This window comes from Wolffia australiana, chromosome 5 (genome assembly GCF_029677425.1).
Source record: "Wolffia australiana isolate 7733 chromosome 5, ASM2967742v1".
NCBI lineage: Eukaryota > Viridiplantae > Streptophyta > Magnoliopsida > Alismatales > Araceae > Wolffia > Wolffia australiana.
This window is the reverse complement of record NC_135839.1, coordinates 18205846-18227015: the sequence shown is the minus strand read 5'-3', so window position 1 is coordinate 18227015 and position 21170 is coordinate 18205846. Positions and strand designations below refer to the sequence as shown.

Sequence of the window (21170 nt, the reverse complement as noted above, 5' to 3'; positions counted from 1 at the left end):
CCAAACTGGTCCAGGTCTGATCAAATTGATTAATCAAAGCATAAAAATGTATTTTCATGTTTATGTTAAATATCCTCTACATCAAGAGGAAGCCCACAAATGTTCAAATATATGGCGACTACGCCGAGGTCAATAGAAACTTCTACGTCGAGTGAGATTTGATATTTTTACAATTTAAAAATAAATAAATAAATATTCGATAATTTACTTCAGGTGCTTATTTGTCCGATGCTTATGGGCAGGGGATCATCTTTGGCGGTGCTTATTTGTTATCCGGGAAGAGCACCATAGTTGTCATTCTGATCTTGGCGAGCTTACGATCGACTGATGCGGCTGCTCTACCCGGTGAGAGTAATGGCAAATGAAAGGTTGCGTAGCGGGACTTTGCAAGCCCCTGCGCATTTTCCTGATTTCGCTGCCCCAAACTTCGCATTTTCTTGAGCTTTTGATCCCATCAACTTAACCTAGATCCAGCTGCTTTGTAGTTTCCGTCGTGATTTCTAGCTGTTCAGCGTAGAATCAGACATGGGGGGCCGTCCCTTGTCGCGCAATCACCGGGGAACGAAAGTCGATGAAACTCCGGGGAGCTTGGTTTGGGTGCGACGCAGGAACGGTTCTTGGTGGCCTGGTCGAATTCTGGGTATTGACGAACTGCCAGAGAGCTGTTCTATTTCGCCCAAAGAGGGGACCCCCGTGAAGCTTCTTGGAAGAGAAGATGGCAGCATGTAAGTACTCAGATCTTGAAAAATATAATGCTGAAATCAAATAAATCTGTGCGCAACGACTTGAATCATCATTATCCTTTTTACTCCGCTCTACTTGGATTCGGAGAGAAGTTGGCATTGTGATCGTTTAATTGATCCTCTTTTTCTCGGTAGGGACTGGTACAATCTTGAGAAGTCCAAGCGGATTAAAGCATTTCGTTGCGGAGAGCATGATGGCTGTATTGACAAAGCTAGGGCTCTAGATGCAGTCCAGTCGACCAGAGTAAAAGAACGGAAATATGCTAAAAGGGAAGAAGCCATTCTTCACGCGCTTGAGATCGAGAGAGCTTTACAAAGTGGAGGGCGAGAGATCTTGAACGGTAAATTCAATGATGGAGCGAAGTTGAAGGAACCAGAGTCTGCCTTGGAATTCGAAGGGGATTTGAACACTGTTGAAGTGAAAATTGTGCAGAAAGAAAGTTGGAGTGCGCAGTCTGAATCAGCCGAGTCAAAGACAAAGGAACATTTGCAAGTTTCAAGTTCATTTCGAGAAGCGAGTTCAAATATTATCAGTGGAGTTGATTTCGGATCCGTTGAACCATTAGATGATGGATTCTTGGACGTTCCTGTCTTCTGGGAGGAAGTCTATGCAGGAGGTAAGAGCTTGATCATGCTGGTGCATGTGTTAACCATGTTTGCCCTAATCTCAAAGCAATGGGAAACACAAACTATATCATTTTACTTTTTTTTTAACGGGTATTTTTTTCTTGCCAGATTTTCTCAGCGGACGTGCCTCACATAAACGTCGGAAAGAAGTCTTAGCAGAGTCAGATGGTATTCTCGATGAGCACGGCTCTTCTAACTTTGTTGAACTTCCAAAACATTTCAACAAACGAACATCAGAGAAAGAAAATTCAAAATATGGGTTGGGAAGTACTGGAAAAAAAACTTCCAATAAATCCCATGTCGAGTCCTCTCTTTCGGAGACTGACACATTTGGAGATGATCTTTATAAACCCAGAACGCAAAAGAGGTCAAAGAAGTCAGCTTTCTCCAGAGATATGTCAATTTCCCACCTTCCAGTTCTTCGGTGTTCTTCATTATACGATGTTAAGGTGGAAGTGAAAACAACGTACCATGGCCCACGAGTGCCGCTTGTTTCTGTCATAAGCCAACTGAATGGACGGGCTGTTGTAGGTCACCCCATTGCTGTAGAGTTCGTGGAAGATGCTTGGATAAAAAATGTTGATATGCTTCATAAGAGGATGCAACTGAAGAAAAGTGGGGAGACAGTTCATAATAATTATCAGAAATCAGAAACTTTGATTTATGATCGATCAAAAGGTTCTGAAAACAGAAGACAAGGGATCTTGATGAGAAAGACTCGTCGGTTGTCTTCAATAACTGACAATGAAGACGAAGACCCGTTGAAAACGTCTAGAACCGTTGCTTGTGTACCATTGAGCCAAGTTTTCAGGAGGATCAATGGAGAATTGGCCACCCCGTGACCAGCAGACATGTCTAATTTTTGTTTATTCGTATTTTTTCTGCTGAAAACAGGTTTTGGATGGGGCCCTCTTGCCCCTTTCTGGAAAAGCCAACAGTTTTGGTGAAAACCTCAAACGTTGAGTGGGAAATTTTTTGAATTGGCTCTCATCTCAGTGTTCCTGAAGAAATGACTGGCGGTATTATTAACGGCGTGTTTAGGTTACTTGCTAAACTTGAGTTAGTCTGGTTGAGTTTGAGCTTATATCAACGTCAGTGTTTGTTTTCCACTTGGTACGAGGAAAACTTCAGAAATATGTGACCTCGCATATGTCAATTGGTTCCTTAAATCTCTCTGTGGCACCTGTTCTCAGTATCTAATGGCTTGCGGTTTTAGCAGGAGTATTAATAGAGATTAATCATTAATTATCAGCTTCATTAAAAAAAATCATTAATTCTCAGCTGCCTTAAATCTTTAACTTCAATTGTTTTCTATCCGGGTCTTTGTAGGAAGACTTTTATTCATTCCTAACGAAAAGGTAAAATAAATAATCGACAAAACTGAGTCTGGCAGTCTTGTTAATTTGCAGGATATGAGTTAAATGCGACTCATGCCACCCCTAAATGGTCAGACTTCGCAAATATAAGCCCACTTATTTCTGAAAGAATGTACCCTTTTGTATTTTACAAAATGTGTGGCTTTGATAAGGTACCTTTGATCAATTCACTGGTATGTCTCGTTATATGCATTCTCCATGGAGCACTTTGCAAGTCATCAAACCCCAGAACTTCATTTCTTTTCATCCTTTTGTCTCTACACGGCAGGGATCAAGTAACCCCATGCAGGAAAATTTTTGGATGCCAGTACAGCCAAAAGGGAAATGAAGTTTGCTCGCCTTATTTTTTTTACAGTGTGCACCTTTTCAAATCAGCAGCTCATTCCATCTTCCTCGCTTTCAGGCTGGAAATGCTGCTGAGAAGCTGCTTAGAACAGAGATCCCGAGCTTGTGCAACGTTCATCTCACGGTTGACACGAACCCACTCAGGCTCCTGTCAGGACAGAAAAGCAGAGAGATCATATTTCTCAAGTGAAAAAGAAAGAGATTTGGGTTTCTAAAGTATAGGGTTCAGCCCTCGTCAACACCATTGACCCTTGTTAACGTTTGACACTGTCCATCAACGTCAACTCTCAACTTGGTAAATGTTAGTTGAGAAATAGTCAACATCATCATCATCACCATCAACTTTCTTAGTTGATGTTGATGATGATGTTGGCGAAAATTTTCTTAAACTACAACTATTGAATACAGTTGACGGCGACGAGCACGACGTGGATGCCTGTTGACATTGATGACGTCATTGGCAAACCAACCGATCAACCAGGGTAAGCGCAGCATCCTATCTGACGTGTTGACCAACCTCAGGCACAAAGTGAGAGAAGCCAAATTTGACCAGGAGGAGGACGTGTTCAATGAGGAGTATGGCGGCCAGCCCCGGCTCGATCTTCCACTTCCCCTCCTCGTCGTACAAGCAAACCAGGAGGGCGCAGTTGGTGCAGATAGACATGACAATCAGAAACTACAATTGAGAGCATAAGAACATGGGTCATCCCTCCAGCCAATCAAGATGTTTCTTTCTAGGTCGCTCAAGATAGATAATTCTCAGAATACCCACCTGGAAAATGTTCAGCCATGCCCCAATTGAAGCAGATGCACGTGGGACTGGTCTGCGTAGCATGACCAGCAGCTTCAGAGCATCTGCCCGGATCTCCGTAATATTGTTCTGCAGATTAATCAAGCGATCGATTGGATGGCTCAGCATAATTTAAAGTTCAGCAAGTATTCTCCCACGTTTGAACTTTAATTTTTGGCTCACCAGGGCAGCAAAACAGAACACGAGAGGGAAAGCGCAGGCAAACATCGTGATCATTCCAAATTGCAAGGCCAATTCCAAGAAATCTGTTAAAAAACGTGTTGGATTTTCATGGGCTTTTAGAAAAGCAGTTTTTTTGAAAGAATTTAGAAAAAGCAGTTTGCGGAATGGGTGACAAACCGTCGAATAAGCCGTCTTCGAATTCATCCCCTATGCTTGCTGCATAAGTGGGCTTTAAATACTCTTTTTCCACTCTGGAGCTCAGTCTGATGGACTTTCTAAGTGATGCCCCTTTCTCATGCTTTTTCTGCCTTCATACACGAGGAAGGAATTACAAATGTGCCTCTGGCAACTGAGGGAGAGATGAAAAGCTTACAGAGCAGCGCGGAACTTCTTGTAGCTGTATTTAAGATAAGGTAAGCTGTTTTCCAGAAGATTGTCCAGAACCTGACAAGAACGAGTGGGAAATTTTATTTCAGGGAAGACTCATTAACATGAAATTCGGATAGAAGGATGGGCAATCGATCATACCTGAGAGATAATCAAACGCTGGATCAATATCTGGCGAAGACTGGCAAAGTTTCGGTGCATTAGAGCGTGGTAGAACAGGCCGATGTAAGATTGCATGAAGTAAAGGCCAAAAACCTGCATTTTGAGACAAGAAATGGCGATCCCAGTGAAAACCTATAAAAACTTTTCATGGTTCTAATGTCTCTAAGAAGATCGACTCATCTAATCATAATGTCGTACGTCTCTGCAGGAGATTTACCTTGTACACCAAACTGTCGGCACTGGATTCTTCTCCTCTATCTTGCTCATACTTGATCAGAATTACCGAGACCTTGCCTCCAATTTTTGTGTAGTACTGAATCGCTATCAAGTAAAGAGCCGTCAGCGTATACCTGAAGCACAGATTCCTCAGCGTTGCAGGGATACATGAAAGACAGACGGAAATTTGCAGAAAAACACAAACAGGCCAATAAATTTTTATTTCAAACTTACTTCACACCATCGGATTCAGAAATCTCATAAAGATGGGCGTAGAACAACTCAAAAGGCAGTTGAAGGAAAATAATGCCAAGAACAACCAATGCAGTGTTTCGGATTTTCTGTAAGAGCCCAAGCCATTCATCCCTTTGCAGTGTCTTGTCTTTCTCCAAAGGCCTGTCGCAGACAGTCTTGCTGTCAAGCTCCACGCCCCAACGCGGCGAGGGCCTTGAGTTTGTGCCCCCCCGTTTGCACCTGGGGCTCAAACTCATTGAATAGTAAGTACCCCATCTGCAATTGAAGTTGGACTCTTTGTCATAGAATATCTAACCGAACGCTTAAGTTAATGGTTAAAGAGCAATTTCTAGGTTACCTAGCTAAAAGAGCAGAATTTTTCCGCTTCCAGAACTGGAAAAAGAACACAGCCCACGATGTGATGAACACGAAGAACAAAGGCAGTACTAGAAACTTCCAGGCCCTGTTTGCAGTAAGTCAGTATTTTTTTCATAATAGAGAAGGGCATGTTGAGGAAAATTGGTATACCCAAGATCAATCATTTGCATGGCGAGTCCAAGTGCCGCTGGAAAAAACAACCAACGGGTGTACATCCCAAGGAAAGCAAAGTACGTTGCAATCTGAAGAGCAGAATGTTGAGAAAAACAATTTCGACGGAAAGAAGTGGGTAAATAGATGGCCTTTTCACCTTCGTTCCAAAGTATGAATGGATGTCATCAATTGGTTGCCACGTAAAGTCCAACAAATTAAGCGCCCAATTTTTCAAAAGCAACTTCCTCTTCAATTCGTCTACAACACAGTACCGGACATTATACTGAATAGAGTGCATCTCACAGGCCGTAAATCTTGTATAAGTGAAGCATCAAAGAGATTAATACATACCATGCAAAGGGAAAACCTGTTTGACTATGCCTTCAGACAGCATCTTTTCTAGCAATGATTCATTTTGCTCCCATTTACACTCTCTTCTCTCAAAGGTTAACCTAATCGTGGAGCCAGTAGTGTTGACCTTACATGAAAATATGTAAGATTAATTTCTTCCAAAAGAAAAAAAAAGTAAGACTAAGACAAGTAATAAGAAATAATACGTTGTCCCTTAATAAGTCATGGAAATTAAAAATAAGAACTCATACTAGTACAGGAATATAGCCTTTAAAGTGAGACATTGTTATACACCAAAACCCCATCGACAAAACTTGATTTTCAATGATCGCGTCTGAATACTAAAAAAGTAAAAATCAATTGATACAAAAATGGTAGTATCTTACAATTTGATAAAGAAGGTGCTGGTAACAAAGAAACCGCTCACACCAACTAAAAAGCGAGCCATCTGGTTGTCTAATGAATGCCGCTTCCTGATCCCAATCAAACCTCAACTCCACTCCTGTCATTTAAAACAATTGAACGTACAATGAACATCTTTCAATGATGTATAGAATGCCGAAAAAATAGAGAAAAAAGAGTAAATGGTGCATATTTCAACAGAATAAGCTGATACCAATATGTGTAAGCTTCATTAGTTGCAACTCAGCAGCAGCTTTTCCTAAGATTTCCAACGGAGCTGCTAGCTATAGACCACAGTATAAGATCATAAAATGAACATACCATAAATGTCATAAAAATCAGCCTTAATGAATACCATAAATTCTGAAATCAATGAAGCAAGGATAATTAACTGGAGACAGAATTTCACTTGTAGGCACAAAAAAGCACAAGCTCTATTCAAATTGAAACCTTTCGTCCTGCCCTAACTTAAGCACAATATCCCAAAAAGCCTTGCACATATTAACTGGAGAAAAAGATCAAAATTTTATTTTTTGGGGTCCAAAGGAGACTTTTGACAAAAATTCGAAAGTTCATATTGGAGAAGATGAGGGAAGAGGAGAACTGGTGGTAAGACTACCATCGGAAAGATCATCAGCGGAGGTCAACGGCAGGAAGAACATCACCAAAGGAGGAGAAACGAGAACCAACAACTTTCATTTACTTCTTGCTTGCCCCCCTAGTGAGGGGCAACAATTGATTAACGGGAAAGTGCAAACACATAAAATGATAGAAATGCCCCTAGAGGATAAATTTATGGCCATCTCATATCTGGAGGCATTCCCACTTCCCTCCACTGATAGATGATACTACAACTGTGAAACCCTGCATCAGCAGTGTATTTCCCTGCTGCCAACAAGGCAAAACAGAACGAAAATCTCTTGTAATCCATCATTAGCTCTGGCTTAAATACCAGTTAAGCAATTGAGGCCCCTTGTGAGTAACTCGGAAGTGGCACCGCTAAGGAAATAAATGAAAACAGTTTATGGGTGTCGGGTACTAAGTCATGTCTAACATGCCCCTAAAATAAATGCTGGTTAGATAGTCTACAAACCTAAGTCATGTCTAACATATCTTCATCTGAACCACCGATTGCATTATGGAATGGGCTTTCTCTAAAATAACTTTGAGCATTTCGAGTTATATTATGACTTAATCTACCCAATCTATCAGTCAGGGAAAGTCCTCAAACTTGGGATATCATGTCATTACTTTGCATCCTCTCGCCAGATACATAGTTTATCTGAACATATCTACAGTGAATTTTTGTGAAAGAATATAGACGAACATCGATACTAGCTACTAAATGAATTATAAATATACTGTACATTTCGCTAAGATGTCGCGTAAAGAGGGTAATGGATCCGTATGCAAATACAACAATTGGCCACTTAACTGCGTACGCAGCATCGCACCAAAAGAATGAAGGCGACAATACAGTAGAAGCTAAATTGTAAACGTAAAAAGTGTCAGCTAGATGTTTCATCTTTGAATGACATCAAGAAATTAAAGTTGGGAAGCTAATAATTTCATCTTTCAAAAAAGTAGGAAAGAACTATCGTCCTTCTACTTTTACAAAATTATCAAATAATGATGAAGAAACCGCACGCCATTGTCAAAAGCGCGACGCTCAACAGTAACGGGATGGAAATTTAGGAAAAAGGCATCAGAGAAGAAAAAACTCTAAAATAATGATGATAGGACATCAAGAGACGACAAACATACCTTGATGAACTCATCTGAAATACCAAGAACTCTCTCAACAACCAGTCCGGCCCTATTCAACTCCCCAACAAGACGTTCGACGCAGTCAAACTTCCCAGGTTCTTCCGGCTCTTCCCTCTTGAGCACGACAATTGCCAATTCGAAAACCGCCGCTGGTTCACCCTTCTCCATCGCTGCAAGAGAAACCACCAAAGAAACGAAAATCTAGAAATTCAGGCACAGAATTCATCAAAATCGAAGGGCAATTACCATTTGATCAACTGAGGACGAAGATCAAACAAGGCCGCGGCACGAGCAGAAGAATCGACGTCGATCGGCACAAGCGGTTATCCTCTTGAGCGGCGGCGCCGCTGTTCTAGGCGAAATACGTGGACGAGGAGATTGATCGACACGGTCGATTCTCCATGGCTGCCTCTGAGATGGAGAGCGATTCCCGCCGCCATGACCGCTCTTCTTTCCGGATTCTGGGCCCCACTGGATTCCCTTATTGGGCCTTTGACTTTATGGCCCATTATAGTATTTAAGTATCGGGCTTCAAGTTCACGGCCCATTTTTTTAAAAAAAATTGTCAAAAAAACACTGCGCCAGGTACAGCTAACCCCAAGGTTGTGCCCGCTGACCGATCTAGCCATGCCCTGGACGCCACCCAGGGAAGTTCACAGTCCATTATAGCAGAAAGTCCTCCATCCCGTTATCCGTTGCCCGTCGTCCTTCTCCGAGCCTTGATTGTGATGGTTCTGGATTCCATTGGTGTCCCATTAGTATATTGCCCTATCCCGTTATTGTTTGCCCAACCCAAGCCCAATATTGGATGACCACATCCAATGCTGAACTGGATATCAAAAAAGAGCTAATCCAATAACCATCTTTACTGATATCAGGATAACGGACGACGATATTAATATCGGTCGCTACAGTTCCAATATCCGTTTTCATCACAAGGGTTGAGTAATGAAATCGGAGATCTGTGTCGGATTTCAGTTTTTTTATATCCTGCATATAAATAAAAATATATTTTATAATATGTTTGAGAATTTACTATATTTCTTAGCGTTAACATTTTCTACTCAGTCTAGCCTGGTACAAAATGGGCACAATATCACATACAACTGGGCAAATAGCACAAAACAGTTGCCCTAACATTTGGCTGCCAAACATTTGTTAAGTAATGATGTTTATGACGCAAAGCTTTTTTTCACTTCACAAGTACCTATACCGTGTTAAACTTTTTGTTTTTTCCATATGGGACAATAGGTGCTTGTTTTTATACCGGCATCTGGATACCATATATCTTTATTTGGATACTAATTTTTGCTATGGACTTTGATATCGAATACATAGATATCAGATTCCAATAGCAGATATCAGATTTGATATTCGAGTACTGTCATTTGCCACGTCTAGAAGACTACAATATCCGTCCAATATCCGGTATCTAAAACTGCCCTGATTTTATCTGGATATCGAAGATCTGTTTCTCAATATCGGATATCGGTTGTCAGATAGCAGATACCGAACATATATCAGACGTGGTTATCCTATATCAGATACCAGAGGGTAGAACACTATGCTGTGTCTTTTAGTTCACTATTGCACTTCGACTTTATGGCCCATTAGAAAAGAGCCTGAGCCTCGTCATCTTCTAGTCGTCATCCATCATCCGTTACCCCTCATGATTCATCCTTATCCGAGATTTGCTTGGGTCTTTGGATAGTTCAGGACTACGGGCCCACTCGATTTCCTTATTGGGCTTTGACTGTAAGGCCCATTATTTTTTTATTACCGTGCCTGCAAGTTCACGGCCCACTATATCCGAAAGCATCCGTCATCAGTCCTCCGTCATCCGTGCTGGGGATACTTTTTTACAAGTTTCGGAAGATCGTCTTACTATCTCAATTTCGTTTCTTCTTGTTTCGCCGTCGCCATGGATTTGCTGCCGGCGGAGACGCCGACGACGGCGAAGAGAGTTGGATTCAAGTCTCTGAAGCTCATCAATGTCGGAATGGACGAGATTTTGGCGGAGATCCCCGTCGGGGTTCACTACGGCACGCTGGAGAACGGTTTGACCTACTACGTGCGCGCCAATTCCAAGCCTCGCATGCGCGCCGCCCTCGCCCTAGCCGTCAAGGTTGGGTACGTGTGATCATCTCGCTCGATTTCGGAATTGAGCCTTCTTTGTCTTGGCTGCTGTAATAATGCGAACAGTTTTTTCGTCTAAATTTATCGAAATTCGGAGCAATTCGGCTCGGTTTTTCTCCGTTGTCCCGTATTTTTTCCTTTCTGTGGATTTTTTTTTGTGGGTGGCGTTTTATTTCCTGTATAAACCTTTTAGTTGTTGGATGCGTTCTGATTGCACAGTTCATTGCTGATTTTTATGGTGAATCTTTCGTTGTGGCAGTTCAGTTTTGGAAGAGGAGGAGGAGCGAGGTGTTGCCCATATAGTGGAGCACCTTGCTTTCAGTGCGACGAAGAAGTATAGTAATCATGATTTGGTCAAGTTCCTTGAGAGTATTGGAGCTGAGTTCGGTGCTTGTCAAAATGCCATGACCTCCTCTGATGAAACTGTATTCGAATTGCTTGTTCCTGTAGACAAGCCTGATCTCCTTTCTCTTGCTATTTCTGTGTTAGCCGAGTTTAGCTCTGAGGTATCAGCTCTAGCTTAAACTTCATTTGTTGAGGCTCTTTCTCCTGAGATTTCTCGCATCAGATTAAATCGACATGTTCCAGGTTCGAGCATCTGTGAGTGATCTTGAAAAGGAACGAGGGGCTGTTTTGGAGGAATACAGAGGGGGGAGAAATGCTCTGGGAAGAATGCAAGATGCTCACTGGGCTCTTCTTTTTCAAGGTTCCAAGGTATTCAGACTCTTGACTTAAAGTTGTATGGTAAACTTCAAATATAAAAATGATCCAACTAGCCCGCAGGGGTATATCAATCAACTTCAACCATGTATGTCAGATCACATCGGCTGACCAACCGAGGCCAAGGATGTTTAGTGAACTTGCCTTTTGAAATTGTGCAAGAACAGGACCCATACAGAGAAAGAGAAGAGAGAGAGAAGTTAGGGTGGAGTAGGCTTTATGAAGATAAGAAGTATCGGAACCAATCTTAGGCATTTATACCCCAAGATTTAAATCATCCTCATGATGGCGTTCAGATCTCACCCTATTTAATGATTTCTTGATCGCTGTTCTATATTTCTCTCGGATGTTTGTTTGATTTTGCGGGTCATTCATTCCTCTATTTGTCAAGTTTACATGCGCCATTTTCATTGGAATTACTTTTTGTCGCATAGCTCACCTTTGGCGGTTAACATTTACGTAAGCATGTCATAAATGTAAACTAGAAGACGGGAAACCTATGGCGAGATTTTGAAGCTACTTCAAGAGTTCCATGATTTTGGATGATCTTCGGTAATTTCCTGCCGTATGCTTGTTTGGTTTGCATTCACCCGTAACATGTCAAAGGATAAACCTACCATCCTCCACTGTGACAGTGAATCAGCATTTGAAATCGCTCGCCTTCCAGTACAATACGATATAACAGAACATTTGGACATTAACAGACACCTCATGAGAGAAATAAGAAATTATTCGGATGATGTATATTCAATCATCTAATCAAGTTCCAGACGTCCTCACGAGGGTAGTACTTGGAAGTCATCCCTGAAATCACATCTCCAAGCTCAGTATACAGAATATCTGCCTACCAGCTTGATAGGTGGGGGCGTCAGCTCACAATATTGGTTGAAGACCCATAAGCATCATTTTTTTCATGTGTAATCTCTTTATCTATCAACTGGGTCTTGAGTAGGGAGTTAATTCACAGGATGAGAAGTTATCCGCTATATTCCAATGAAATATGCTGAGTCCCTTTCCATTGAATCACTCTCAAAGCTTCGACTTATTTTTCATTTTTCCTCAAGGAAGCGATGCGCCATTCCCGAAGCCTTTGTGATTGTTTCCTCCATATTGCCTCATAAGCCTCAGGTTCCTCTTTTTTTTTGGGTCCGTGTAGCCTGGAGCATTCGATGTTTTGAAATATCCTACTTGCTCTACACTTGGATAGAATATTCAATGTCACAGATGAATGTTGGGTGCAGCATAGGCTATGAATTTTTTGGGGTTTCTTGTGGTACCTCCTTGAATGCCAGCATCCATAATTGATTTTGATTACCGTGTTTCTTCCCTACACGTCTGAGATGTGCAAAGGATCATTGCTTTTGTTACTTTTTTAGCAACGATGGCCAATTCAACGTTCGGTTTGTTTTCTTGGTTTATTATGATAAATTTGATTGGAAGTTTTGTCCCTCTCCTAAAATGTAATCGAGTGAAAAAGAATCCAGCTTACGGAAAAAAATCGTAAAATTTTTAAGGTATAATGTTGTATTATTTATAGCTGTTACTCATTTTATTGAGACTTACTGCAGTATGCAGAACGTCTGCCAATTGGACTTGAAAAGGTGATCCGCACCGTTACTGCAATGACAGTTAAGCAGTTTTATGAGAAATGGTATCACTTGCATAATATGGCCGTTATCTGTGTGGGGGATTTCGAGGATCCACAGGTTAAGTTCTCACTTATTTTCTCCTTGAGCGTTATGTCTCATCAACTGTGGAGCAAATTGTGCATTTCTCTTTTAGCATAATATCCTATCAGCTATGGAATTAATACTGCATTTTTTACCTTTCTGCAGTCTGTTGTTGACTTGATCAAAAATCATTTTGGTCAGAAAGTTCCAGCATACGGCTGCCCTCCTGCTATACCGGATTACCCAGTTCCATCTCATAATGAACCACGCTATTCATGCTTTGTTGAGTCCGAGGCTGCAGGGGTTTGTGCCGGGTCCCGCTATTAATTTTTTTCTTGTACTTATGTTTTTTCCGCATACTTGTCTAGGATCATCTGTTTCATCTATCACTTTGTCAAACTAGTTATCAGTAAAAGCGCCTGTATCTGATTCATCTCTTGATCGTATATTACAGTCAGCAGTGATGATCAGTTGTAAGGTCCCATCGTCTGACATAAAAAGAGTGAAAGATTACAGAGATTCACTAGCAGAAGCAATGTTTCACTGTGGCCTTAATCAAAGGTTCTTTAAGATATCACGTAGTAAAGATCCCCCGTTCTTCTCTTGCTCCGCTGCTGCTGATACCCTAGTTCGTCCTGTGAAGGCCTATATTATGACTTCTAGTTGTAGAGAGGGAGGCGTTGTTGAAGCGCTTGAAGTTATGCTCATGGAGGTGCTATTTCTCACTGCACTTTAAGCTCTCCTCGTAAATGACAAGTTATTTTGTCAACGCCTACTCTCTTCTCAGGTTGCAAGGGTGCGACTCCATGGATTCTCTGAGAGAGAGATAGCTGTGGTGCGTGCTCTGATGATGTCTGAGATTGAATCTGCCTACTTAGAGCGTGATCAAGTCCAGTCAACAAGCCTGCGAGATGAATATCTACAAGTATGTTCAAATATATACTTTCCTTTCTCTCACTTGAAACCGCCTTCTAATGTTAAACTTTGGCGTTCATTTTGTTTTCCTGCGATGAATGTGTAATGAGAAATCATTTACTTCTGTTTTATGTTTCTGTGAAACTTACTGTATGGCTGATTTTTCGAAAGTTCTTTTTTGTCTAGAGGAGGAAAAATCAATCGAAATTTTTTTCCTGCAATCAAGTCTTAATGAAAAATTATTACCTTCTGTGCTACGTTTCTGTGAGACTTAATATGCCTGATTTCTGGAAAGATCTGTACAGTCGAAATAATGAAAAATTGTAGTTTCCACCTTCAGTTACTTTCCTCTATACATCATCTGAATCGCAACCTCATGTCACATAATAATCTTCTCTGGGTAAAAGGACAGTTCTACGCCTGATCCAAGCCAAGGTGGAGTGCTGTCCTGGCAACATCATTTTAGTCTTTTGGTTACTACTCCTTTTGTGAAAAACACTGAAGGTAAACCCTATGGGGGAATGTTGAAGGGCATGAGAGAATATTGGGAGTCACACTGTTCTCCATCGTTGTCCCCTCCTTCACCTCTTCCCTTAATGTCACAGCCTCGCAGGAGTGGTGTTGTGAGCTCTCCTCCCAGTCTCAAGGGGACCTCATCTATTTCATTACTCTCTCTGGGGAAGAATCTATACCATTCAAGTTAAGCCTTGGTATCATTCGTCGATCCATTTCAAGGATGCTGGCATATACCTCACTTGTGAAAGATTTTGCATTGAGAAGTAGCCGTCAATAATTTGACCAACCAGTAGTCCTTGGATCAAAAAAAAAATCATTGTCTTATAAGTCTGTCAGCGTCATTCTTGATTCTTTTCCGTGCGGATATTCTTTATTTCATTGCGTCAAGATTTTTTAGGTCAAACGGATTTCTTAGAACATTTATCTATGTTTTAACTTGTTAATCGCTTTCTGCAGCATTTTTTACGGAAGGAGCCTGTCGTAGGGATAGAGTATGAAGCTCAACTTCAGAAATCTATCCTACCCCGTGAGTACATACACTCGGGAACATTAGCTGATTTGAAAGTTCTTTTCTCATTCTATTAATATAAGTGTCAGACAAAGAATCCTATCTCTCCGGAGCTGGACACGGGGCAGGAACAAGAGGAATTCACATCTTCCATTTTGAGTAGCGAGCAGGTTTAGATACGACATTACGAGAAGCCTCATTGAATAAAACTTTTATCTCATAGAATAATCTATTAAAATGTTCCGGTGGATAAGAATGTGTGATTATTATCATGGAAACTTAGGACTTTGCCACATGAAAAGAACCGTAAATGCATCTTTTTTCATCTAATGTGTGATGGAAGTTGATTCTTTAATTGCTGGGGACCCCGCAGATTTCTGTGTTGCCTTCGAAACACATGATTTTGCAAAAGCTTAGGTTGGCTTGGAGGGATGGTGGAGAGCTTTTCTCTTAATGAATACATTTTATTTCTTTCAATAGGTTCCTGCACAAAGGATGCGGGTTATATGAGGTGGTCCTGTCATGGATCAGAGTTTGGCATTTGATGATTATCTTTTTATTATTAGTGGGTACAGGGAGAAAAAAATTTGTGTCGTATGTCATATTGTGCATACTTTTTTCATACTGATGAGGCGCTTTACAGAGGCTGGTGTGACTACTCTTATGTCAATATATTTTTTTATCAACAATCACTCTAAACTTTTTCCTCAAATTTCCAAATGCTTTTAAAGTGAGGACAAATGTAACTTTAGTAATGTAATGTAGCAAACTGAGAACCTAAGATGGTCCACTTTATGTCGTCAGAACTATTGGATTGTAGGCAGCCCTGGTCTTTAACTAAATCTTCTCGTTCAAGAACTATGGATTTGGATCTGGCGATACAAGTCTTGGCTTTGGGGATTTTAATCTCTTTCATCAAGAATTTGCCTGTGAAATCCCGAGAAATGTCAGGACACGACTACACAGTCAAAACCACTGGTTGATTGGACTACTTTGACAAAGAATTTCTCAGGACGATCATCCACTAACCATATTGTGGCACAGTTTTGTATTATTTTCAACTGATCTTCCTACAATAATCGATCTCATGAATGGTCTGTTAATATTAACTTATTCATGGCAGATATTTCAGCAGAGGAAGTATCAAAATTTGCCGCAAATTTCTCAACATCATGCAGTTGTGTAATTAAGATTGTTGAGCACCGAGCCCGTGCAACTTTAGATGACCTGAAAGGGACGGTTTTGAAAGTCAATTCCATGGAAGCTGAAAGAAATATTTTTCCCTGGGATGACGAGCATGTACCTGAAGAAATTGTCTGCAACAAACCAATTCCAGGGTATGTTTTGCTTAATCTTAATCCCATACTTATCTATGTAAACCCTTATGTTACCGATTGTTTTATCGTGCTAACGTATGAATTGCTATTTTTCTTGATCTCTAATTGCTCACAACTGTATTGCCTTTATATCTTTAGTATCTCTTATAGTCTCGATGAGCCACAGCTCCTTTGTTCTCTTATGGCGATTCACACAGTTGTTGGAATTTTTCCCCTCTTTGGCCTTAATTTGTTGTTTTTCCCGTACCTTTCTTTTAAGAAATCTTCCTGAACCTATCTGCCCATCTAAAAGATTTTTTCATCATTCCGTAGCTTCACAGTGGAAGGTTTCCGTTGTTTAAGTTTTATTTTTATTTTTATTGAAGATTTATTGAACACTGTAAATTTTACGGTCAAAGTTCCGATTTATTGAAGATTTATTGAACACTGTAAAATTCTCCATTTCCAGCTGTATTGTGCAGCAGTCAGAAGTTCCAAACATAGGTATTACTGAGATGACATTGTCAAATGGAATGCGAATTTGTTATAAGTGCACTGACTTTTTAGATGACCAGGTAATTTCTTACTCGGTTTTTCTACATCTGATATTTAAGCCTTTTCGTAACATGTTCTTCTAGGGAATTAGCTTTATTTTTCTATAACTTTTATAGTTTGAATGGGATCAATCGATGCTCTTTTCATCCTAGCTGAGAATTTATACAGCTCTACCGGGCGTACATTAGAAAATTCTTTACTCCGACCTATTGATTCTGATGTTCATTCTCTCCATCGGGACCCTTCATTACACTTTGAATGAGTTACTGGCATGTAATTATTCTTCCTTTGAAGAACGACTGCTTTTCTTTAATTTTTTTTATGAAACATAACTGCTTATCTTTAGTAGTAAACATATTTTGGCCTCTCATAATTTATCGGAGAGTCAAAAGTTCAGACCATGGTCAGCGTGATCCGAATTATCTATACTTCATAAAAGGGTCTATATTGCGAATTTCTTATTCAGAAATGCCCGATTATGTACTTCATTTTGGATTTGATTAAATTCTTACTCCATTATTGATGTTTTCCAAAACAGTTGACCGATCAGTTTTTTCAAAAGCATTTAGTGACTTTGTTTTAGGACGATGAGTTTTCTTGTTGTTTCGACAGGTAGTTTTCACTGGTTTTTCCTACGGTGGGTTATCAGAGCTCTCAGAAAGTGACTACGTTTCTTGTTCCATGGGACCCACTATTGGGGGAGAAATTGGGGTCTTTGGTTACAAACCCTCTGTGCTGATGGACATGCTTGCTGGCAAGCGAGCAGAAGTTGGTACAAAGGTAGGGGCGTATATGAGAACATTTTACGGTGATTGCTCACCTGTGGATCTTGAAACTGCGTTACAGGTTATCCGCTGTCCTCTACATTTAACTTAAGTCTTTGATCTTTAATTGTGTCATCTGATCCTGTTTGTCCGTCGACCTGCATGCAGCTAGTCTACCAACTTTTCACCACTACCATCAGGCCGGGTAATGAAGAAGTAAAAATCGTAATGCAAATGACTGAAGAGGCTATTTTGGCGCAAGAGAGAGATCCCTACACAGCCTTCGCTAACCGTGTACGAGAGTTGAACTACGGGAATTCCTACTTCTTTCGGGTATCCACCTTGGCACTTCCAATATCTCATAGAGTTTTTGGTATATAAGCGCGAGCGCAGAGCTTTATATAACACACATAAATAAATTAACTCCGTTACTTAAAGTGGAATAGGCTGAGAGAATTGCATATGTCCTGCCTCCGGGTTTCTCTATCGAATGAATGATTGAAGAAAGTTTGTTTGACGTTCGTTTTTTGACACTGAAGCTTGTGGAGCATAAAAAATAAATTCTTCTCAGGACAGTACAGGACAGGACCAGATGCATTATACTTCCTGTCCCGTCTCTGCCCTAGGATGTTCCTTTTCCGGATACAGTTCATGGAGGACCCAATGGAACTATGATAGATGAACGAAATTTCAATTAGAATGGAGCTGCTTCCAGCTCTTCCTGCCCTGGGATGCATCCTGGGAACTAATATTTGCTTCCACGGATGACGATTTTAAGTTGTCATTGTTCCTGTCATTCATCGTCGCCAGGTTGACCATGACAATAACAGTCAATGACTCTAGTCCTTGCCAGCAGGACGATGAGGATGATGATCAACGACTTGCGTCTCATCAGTCTCATGATGGCCCTTTTGTTAACCTCACTCAGATGATGAGAGATGACAACAGGAAGAAAATGGCAACATTGAAATCATTGTCACTCAAGCTAAGGACGATGACTGTTTTTGATGAAATTGTCATTGTCAGGCAAAATCACCGGGGAGAGTGGATGTCAGTCAGAACGATGCTCATCCTGTCCCTTCCCCATGTCCCATCCTGCGACTTTTTTGATCTCTAATCTCTCAGAGGACCAGTTTCTGAAGTTAATCGGTTTCAATTTTGCAGCCTATTCGTATCAGTGACCTGAAGAAGGTAGACCCTTTTAAAGCATGTGAATATTTCAACGACTGTTTCAAGGATCCTTCAACCTTCACCGTGGTTCTCGTGGGAAATATACACCCTGAAACAGCGCTTCCACTAATTTTACAGTATTTGGTGAGCACCCCCCTGCCATGATATAAATGATGGGAAAATCAGTATCTTTTGTGAATGTTAATAATTTCTCGTTCCAGGGTGGAATTCCCAAACCATCCGAAAAAAGATTTCATTTCAACCGCGATGAATTGAAAGGCCTGCCGTTCAAGTTTCCGGCTAAAGTAGTTCGGCAAGTACTTCTGTTAAACCACTCTGTCAATATAAGACATTAAACATCTTGAACAATATTTTTGTTGACAACTATTTAATATCTGCCTTTCTGAATTCATTTGTCTAGAGAAGTGGTTCGTAGTCCCATGGTCGAAGAGCAGTGCTCTGTTCAGTTAGCCTTTCCTGTCTGGTTGAAAAACTCTTCGATGGTATGAATTTCTTGGTTTATATCATCTCAAATTATATCCCCTTTATCTTTTCCTATATTTGTTTCAAGATCAAGGAGATTCAGTTCATTGGATTCCTGAGCAAGATCATTGAAACGAAAATCATGCAGGTTTTGAGGTTCAAGCATGGTCAGGTGGTCTCCTGCGAATTTTTTGGTTTACTACATGCCTAGGACTTTTAATAATACTTGATAATATTTCCTTTCAGATTTACTCTGTCGGAGTATCTGTCTTCCTCGGTGGTAATAAACCTTCGAGGACTGGAGATGTCCGCGGTGATATAAGTGTGAACTTTTCCTGCGATCCTGCAATCTCATGGAAGCTGGTACGCTGATTATTTTTCCCCTGCAAAAATACAATATAAATTAAAAATCCAAATTATGGCATTTTTGTGGCTAATCTTATAGCGTTTTTTCTATGATTAACTTCTTTAAATGCAGGTGGATCTCGCTTTGGAAGAGATACTGCACATCCAAGAGCAGGGACCTTCTAACCAGGATGTCATGAGTGTTCTCGAAATTGATCAACGTGCCCACGAGAATGGTTTACAGGTACGGTTCAGCAGTCGTCAGTGACATTGTCGACATCATCGACCCTCACGTTGACAATGGCAAATTTTGGGGCGGTTGATGATGAGGATGAGTAGGTAACATAGGCAGCTGACGCCGTCCTTTAATGTTGCCAATCAACTTTGTAAAATTCTAGTTAAAATTATGATGAACCCAATGTCACGGTCCAACTGGCGTAGTTGACGATGTCTGAAAAAAATTGTTAATGATCGGTTGTCAGTGACTAATCCTTCTCACAAGGTCTTAGTTTATAATTGTCGTCTCATTATATTCATTTTTTAATGGCGCCAAATCTTTTTTCAGGAAAATTATTATTGGATGGACCGGATAGTTCGCAGCTATCAATCAAGAGCTTACCTGGGGGATGTCAATGAATCTTTTCAGGTGGCGTGTTCGGTGTCGAAAGACGGATTTTATTTGGAATCTTATCCTTTCTCGTTTTGCAATTTTTATTTTCCTCAGGTTCAAGAGGAAGGGCGCTCGAAAGTGAGAGAATCTCTGACTCCGGCCACTGCCCAGGCAGCACTACAAAGAATCTTGCCATTTCCGTGCAAGAATCAGTACAGTGTCGTGGTCCTTCTACCGCAGCCATCCTGGTTAAAAGCTATCAATCTCAGTCTCCGTCCAAAGGTTTTTCTTTATGTTTTGTTTATCTGTTCCTTTTTTTATTTTTTATGATCACTTCATTCCTAAAATCGAAAGTATATTTTTTTCTCTGGGTTTTTTTATTGGTAGATTTTGTTGGCTGCTGCTGGAGTGATGGTTGTCTCTGTCACTCTGTTGAGACGGTTCAAGCAGTCTTCTTGAAGCAAGACTAATCCCCAAACGGGATAATCGCCAAAAATTGGCACTTTCCTTCTTGAATATGTATAGTTCTTTCTGACTCACTTATATAGATATTGGTTGCAACTCCACAATGTAACTTTTTCATTTTATTTTTCACTTTTGGATTATCTTGAGAACTCTTTTTAGATAACTTGCACAAACCGGTCTGGTCCAAGTCCAGTCTGATTTTGAGGTGATGAGTCATCCACTGGAGCCTGTAGGGGTTATGATGGCCTGAACTATTAAAATGCATTTTTGATAATGGGGAAGAGAACGAGTTATAAAAAGACTCATGGAAGAGAATGAGTAAAAACTGGATAGGAGAAAGAGCATTTTTTTCATTGAGAGGATATTCAAAAAAGAGAATAAATGGGTTATATAGAATATTTACCAATTTTTTGAGGGTTCTCGTGAGGAGAGAGAATTAGAAAGAGAGAGAAATTGTATGTGTGTGTTATTTTAAATTCTCTAGGAGGAAAAAAGAGCTGGGTGAAATAAAAATAAACCAGTAAAAGAAAATGGAAAAAAAAGATTTGAGGGAAACTAAAAGAAATCACCTAGAGAGAAAAAAGTGGTAATCAATAGAACATGGAGAGCTGACTGAAAATGTAAGTCAATGTAATGTTATGATTAAATTGTACTCGTTAGGTGGAGATGACTAGAGAGGATAGACGTAACAGTATTCTTATATATGTAGGTCTCGAAATCTTGATCATAAACACGAATGTATTCATCTTAATTTTCCATTGACATTGCAGGAAGAATTATTTTTTTTGAATATCCGCTTTATGAGCAAAAACAGTATTCTTCTCAAGAAGGTCTAGCAGGAATTCCGTTTGGACTGAATATTGGTTGAGTTGCTTGCATTGAA

General features: G+C 40.4%; 3 protein-coding genes across 4 annotated transcripts; 2 read left to right on the top strand and 1 right to left on the bottom strand.

The window, feature by feature from the left end:
* The first annotated feature begins 256 nt into the window (after positions 1 to 256).
* Positions 257 to 2360, top strand: LOC144703647 (uncharacterized). Of its 2 annotated transcripts, none has more exons than XM_078575874.1 (4): positions 257 to 345; positions 486 to 725; positions 879 to 1360; positions 1479 to 2360. In XM_078575874.1, the coding sequence occupies exons 2-4, from the start codon at positions 526 to 528 to the stop codon at positions 2210 to 2212; spliced, it is 1416 nt and encodes a 471-aa protein (XP_078432000.1). In that variant the 5' UTR covers positions 257 to 345; positions 486 to 525; the 3' UTR covers positions 2213 to 2360. The 2 variants fall into 2 exon arrangements, with proteins under 2 accessions (XP_078432000.1, XP_078431999.1); XM_078575873.1 differs by having other exon boundaries at positions 475 to 725.
* A 601-nt stretch (positions 2361 to 2961) lies between these two features.
* LOC144703646 (anoctamin-like protein) lies at positions 2962 to 8544 on the bottom strand. The gene is made up of 17 exons (XM_078575872.1): positions 8361 to 8544; positions 8112 to 8284; positions 6562 to 6631; positions 6332 to 6447; positions 5946 to 6072; positions 5752 to 5852; positions 5592 to 5683; positions 5422 to 5526; positions 5064 to 5339; positions 4831 to 4963; positions 4593 to 4706; positions 4438 to 4508; positions 4242 to 4372; positions 4065 to 4147; positions 3864 to 3971; positions 3609 to 3767; positions 2962 to 3239 (listed from the first exon to the last, which is right to left on the bottom strand). Exons 2-17 carry the CDS (start codon positions 8280 to 8282, stop codon positions 3126 to 3128), a joined length of 1971 nt encoding a protein of 656 aa, XP_078431998.1. The 5' UTR covers positions 8283 to 8284; positions 8361 to 8544; the 3' UTR covers positions 2962 to 3125.
* A 1451-nt stretch (positions 8545 to 9995) lies between these two features.
* LOC144703645 (Insulinase (Peptidase family M16) protein) lies at positions 9996 to 20427 on the top strand. Its single transcript, XM_078575871.1, has 21 exons — positions 9996 to 10244; positions 10510 to 10756; positions 10839 to 10964; positions 12539 to 12676; positions 12806 to 12943; positions 13095 to 13352; positions 13428 to 13565; positions 14528 to 14597; positions 15703 to 15916; positions 16365 to 16470; positions 17063 to 17296; positions 17383 to 17547; positions 18379 to 18528; positions 18606 to 18697; positions 18806 to 18887; positions 18956 to 19039; positions 19114 to 19230; positions 19346 to 19456; positions 19778 to 19858; positions 19937 to 20104; positions 20210 to 20427. Exons 1-21 carry the CDS (start codon positions 10036 to 10038, stop codon positions 20279 to 20281), a joined length of 3000 nt encoding a protein of 999 aa, XP_078431997.1. The 5' UTR covers positions 9996 to 10035; the 3' UTR covers positions 20282 to 20427.
* The last annotated feature ends 743 nt before the right edge of the window (positions 20428 to 21170 follow it).

Bases quoted from the DNA above. Each gene is read 5' to 3' on its own strand.
- LOC144703647 (XM_078575874.1), top strand. From the start codon at position 526: ATGGGGGGCCGTCCCTTGTCGCGCAATCACCGGGGAACGAAAGTCGAT. The intron at 726-878 runs GTAAGTACTCAG...TTTTCTCGGTAG, and splicing joins GGAAGAGAAGATGGCAGCAT to GGACTGGTACAATCTTGAGA. The intron at 1,361-1,478 runs GTAAGAGCTTGA...TTTTCTTGCCAG, and splicing joins GGAGGAAGTCTATGCAGGAG to ATTTTCTCAGCGGACGTGCC.
- LOC144703646 (XM_078575872.1), bottom strand. From the start codon at position 8,282: ATGGAGAAGGGTGAACCAGCGGCGGTTTTCGAATTGGCAATTGTCGTG. The intron at 6,632-8,111 runs GTATGTTTGTCG...TGTGGTCTATAG, and splicing joins TTTCAGATGAGTTCATCAAG to CTAGCAGCTCCGTTGGAAAT. The intron at 5,527-5,591 runs GTATACCAATTT...TACTGCAAACAG, and splicing joins ATGCAAATGATTGATCTTGG to GGCCTGGAAGTTTCTAGTAC.
- LOC144703645 (XM_078575871.1), top strand. From the start codon at position 10,036: ATGGATTTGCTGCCGGCGGAGACGCCGACGACGGCGAAGAGAGTTGGA. The intron at 16,471-17,062 runs GTAATTTCTTAC...TTGTTTCGACAG, and splicing joins CTGACTTTTTAGATGACCAG to GTAGTTTTCACTGGTTTTTC. The intron at 17,297-17,382 runs GTTATCCGCTGT...ACCTGCATGCAG, and splicing joins ATCTTGAAACTGCGTTACAG to CTAGTCTACCAACTTTTCAC.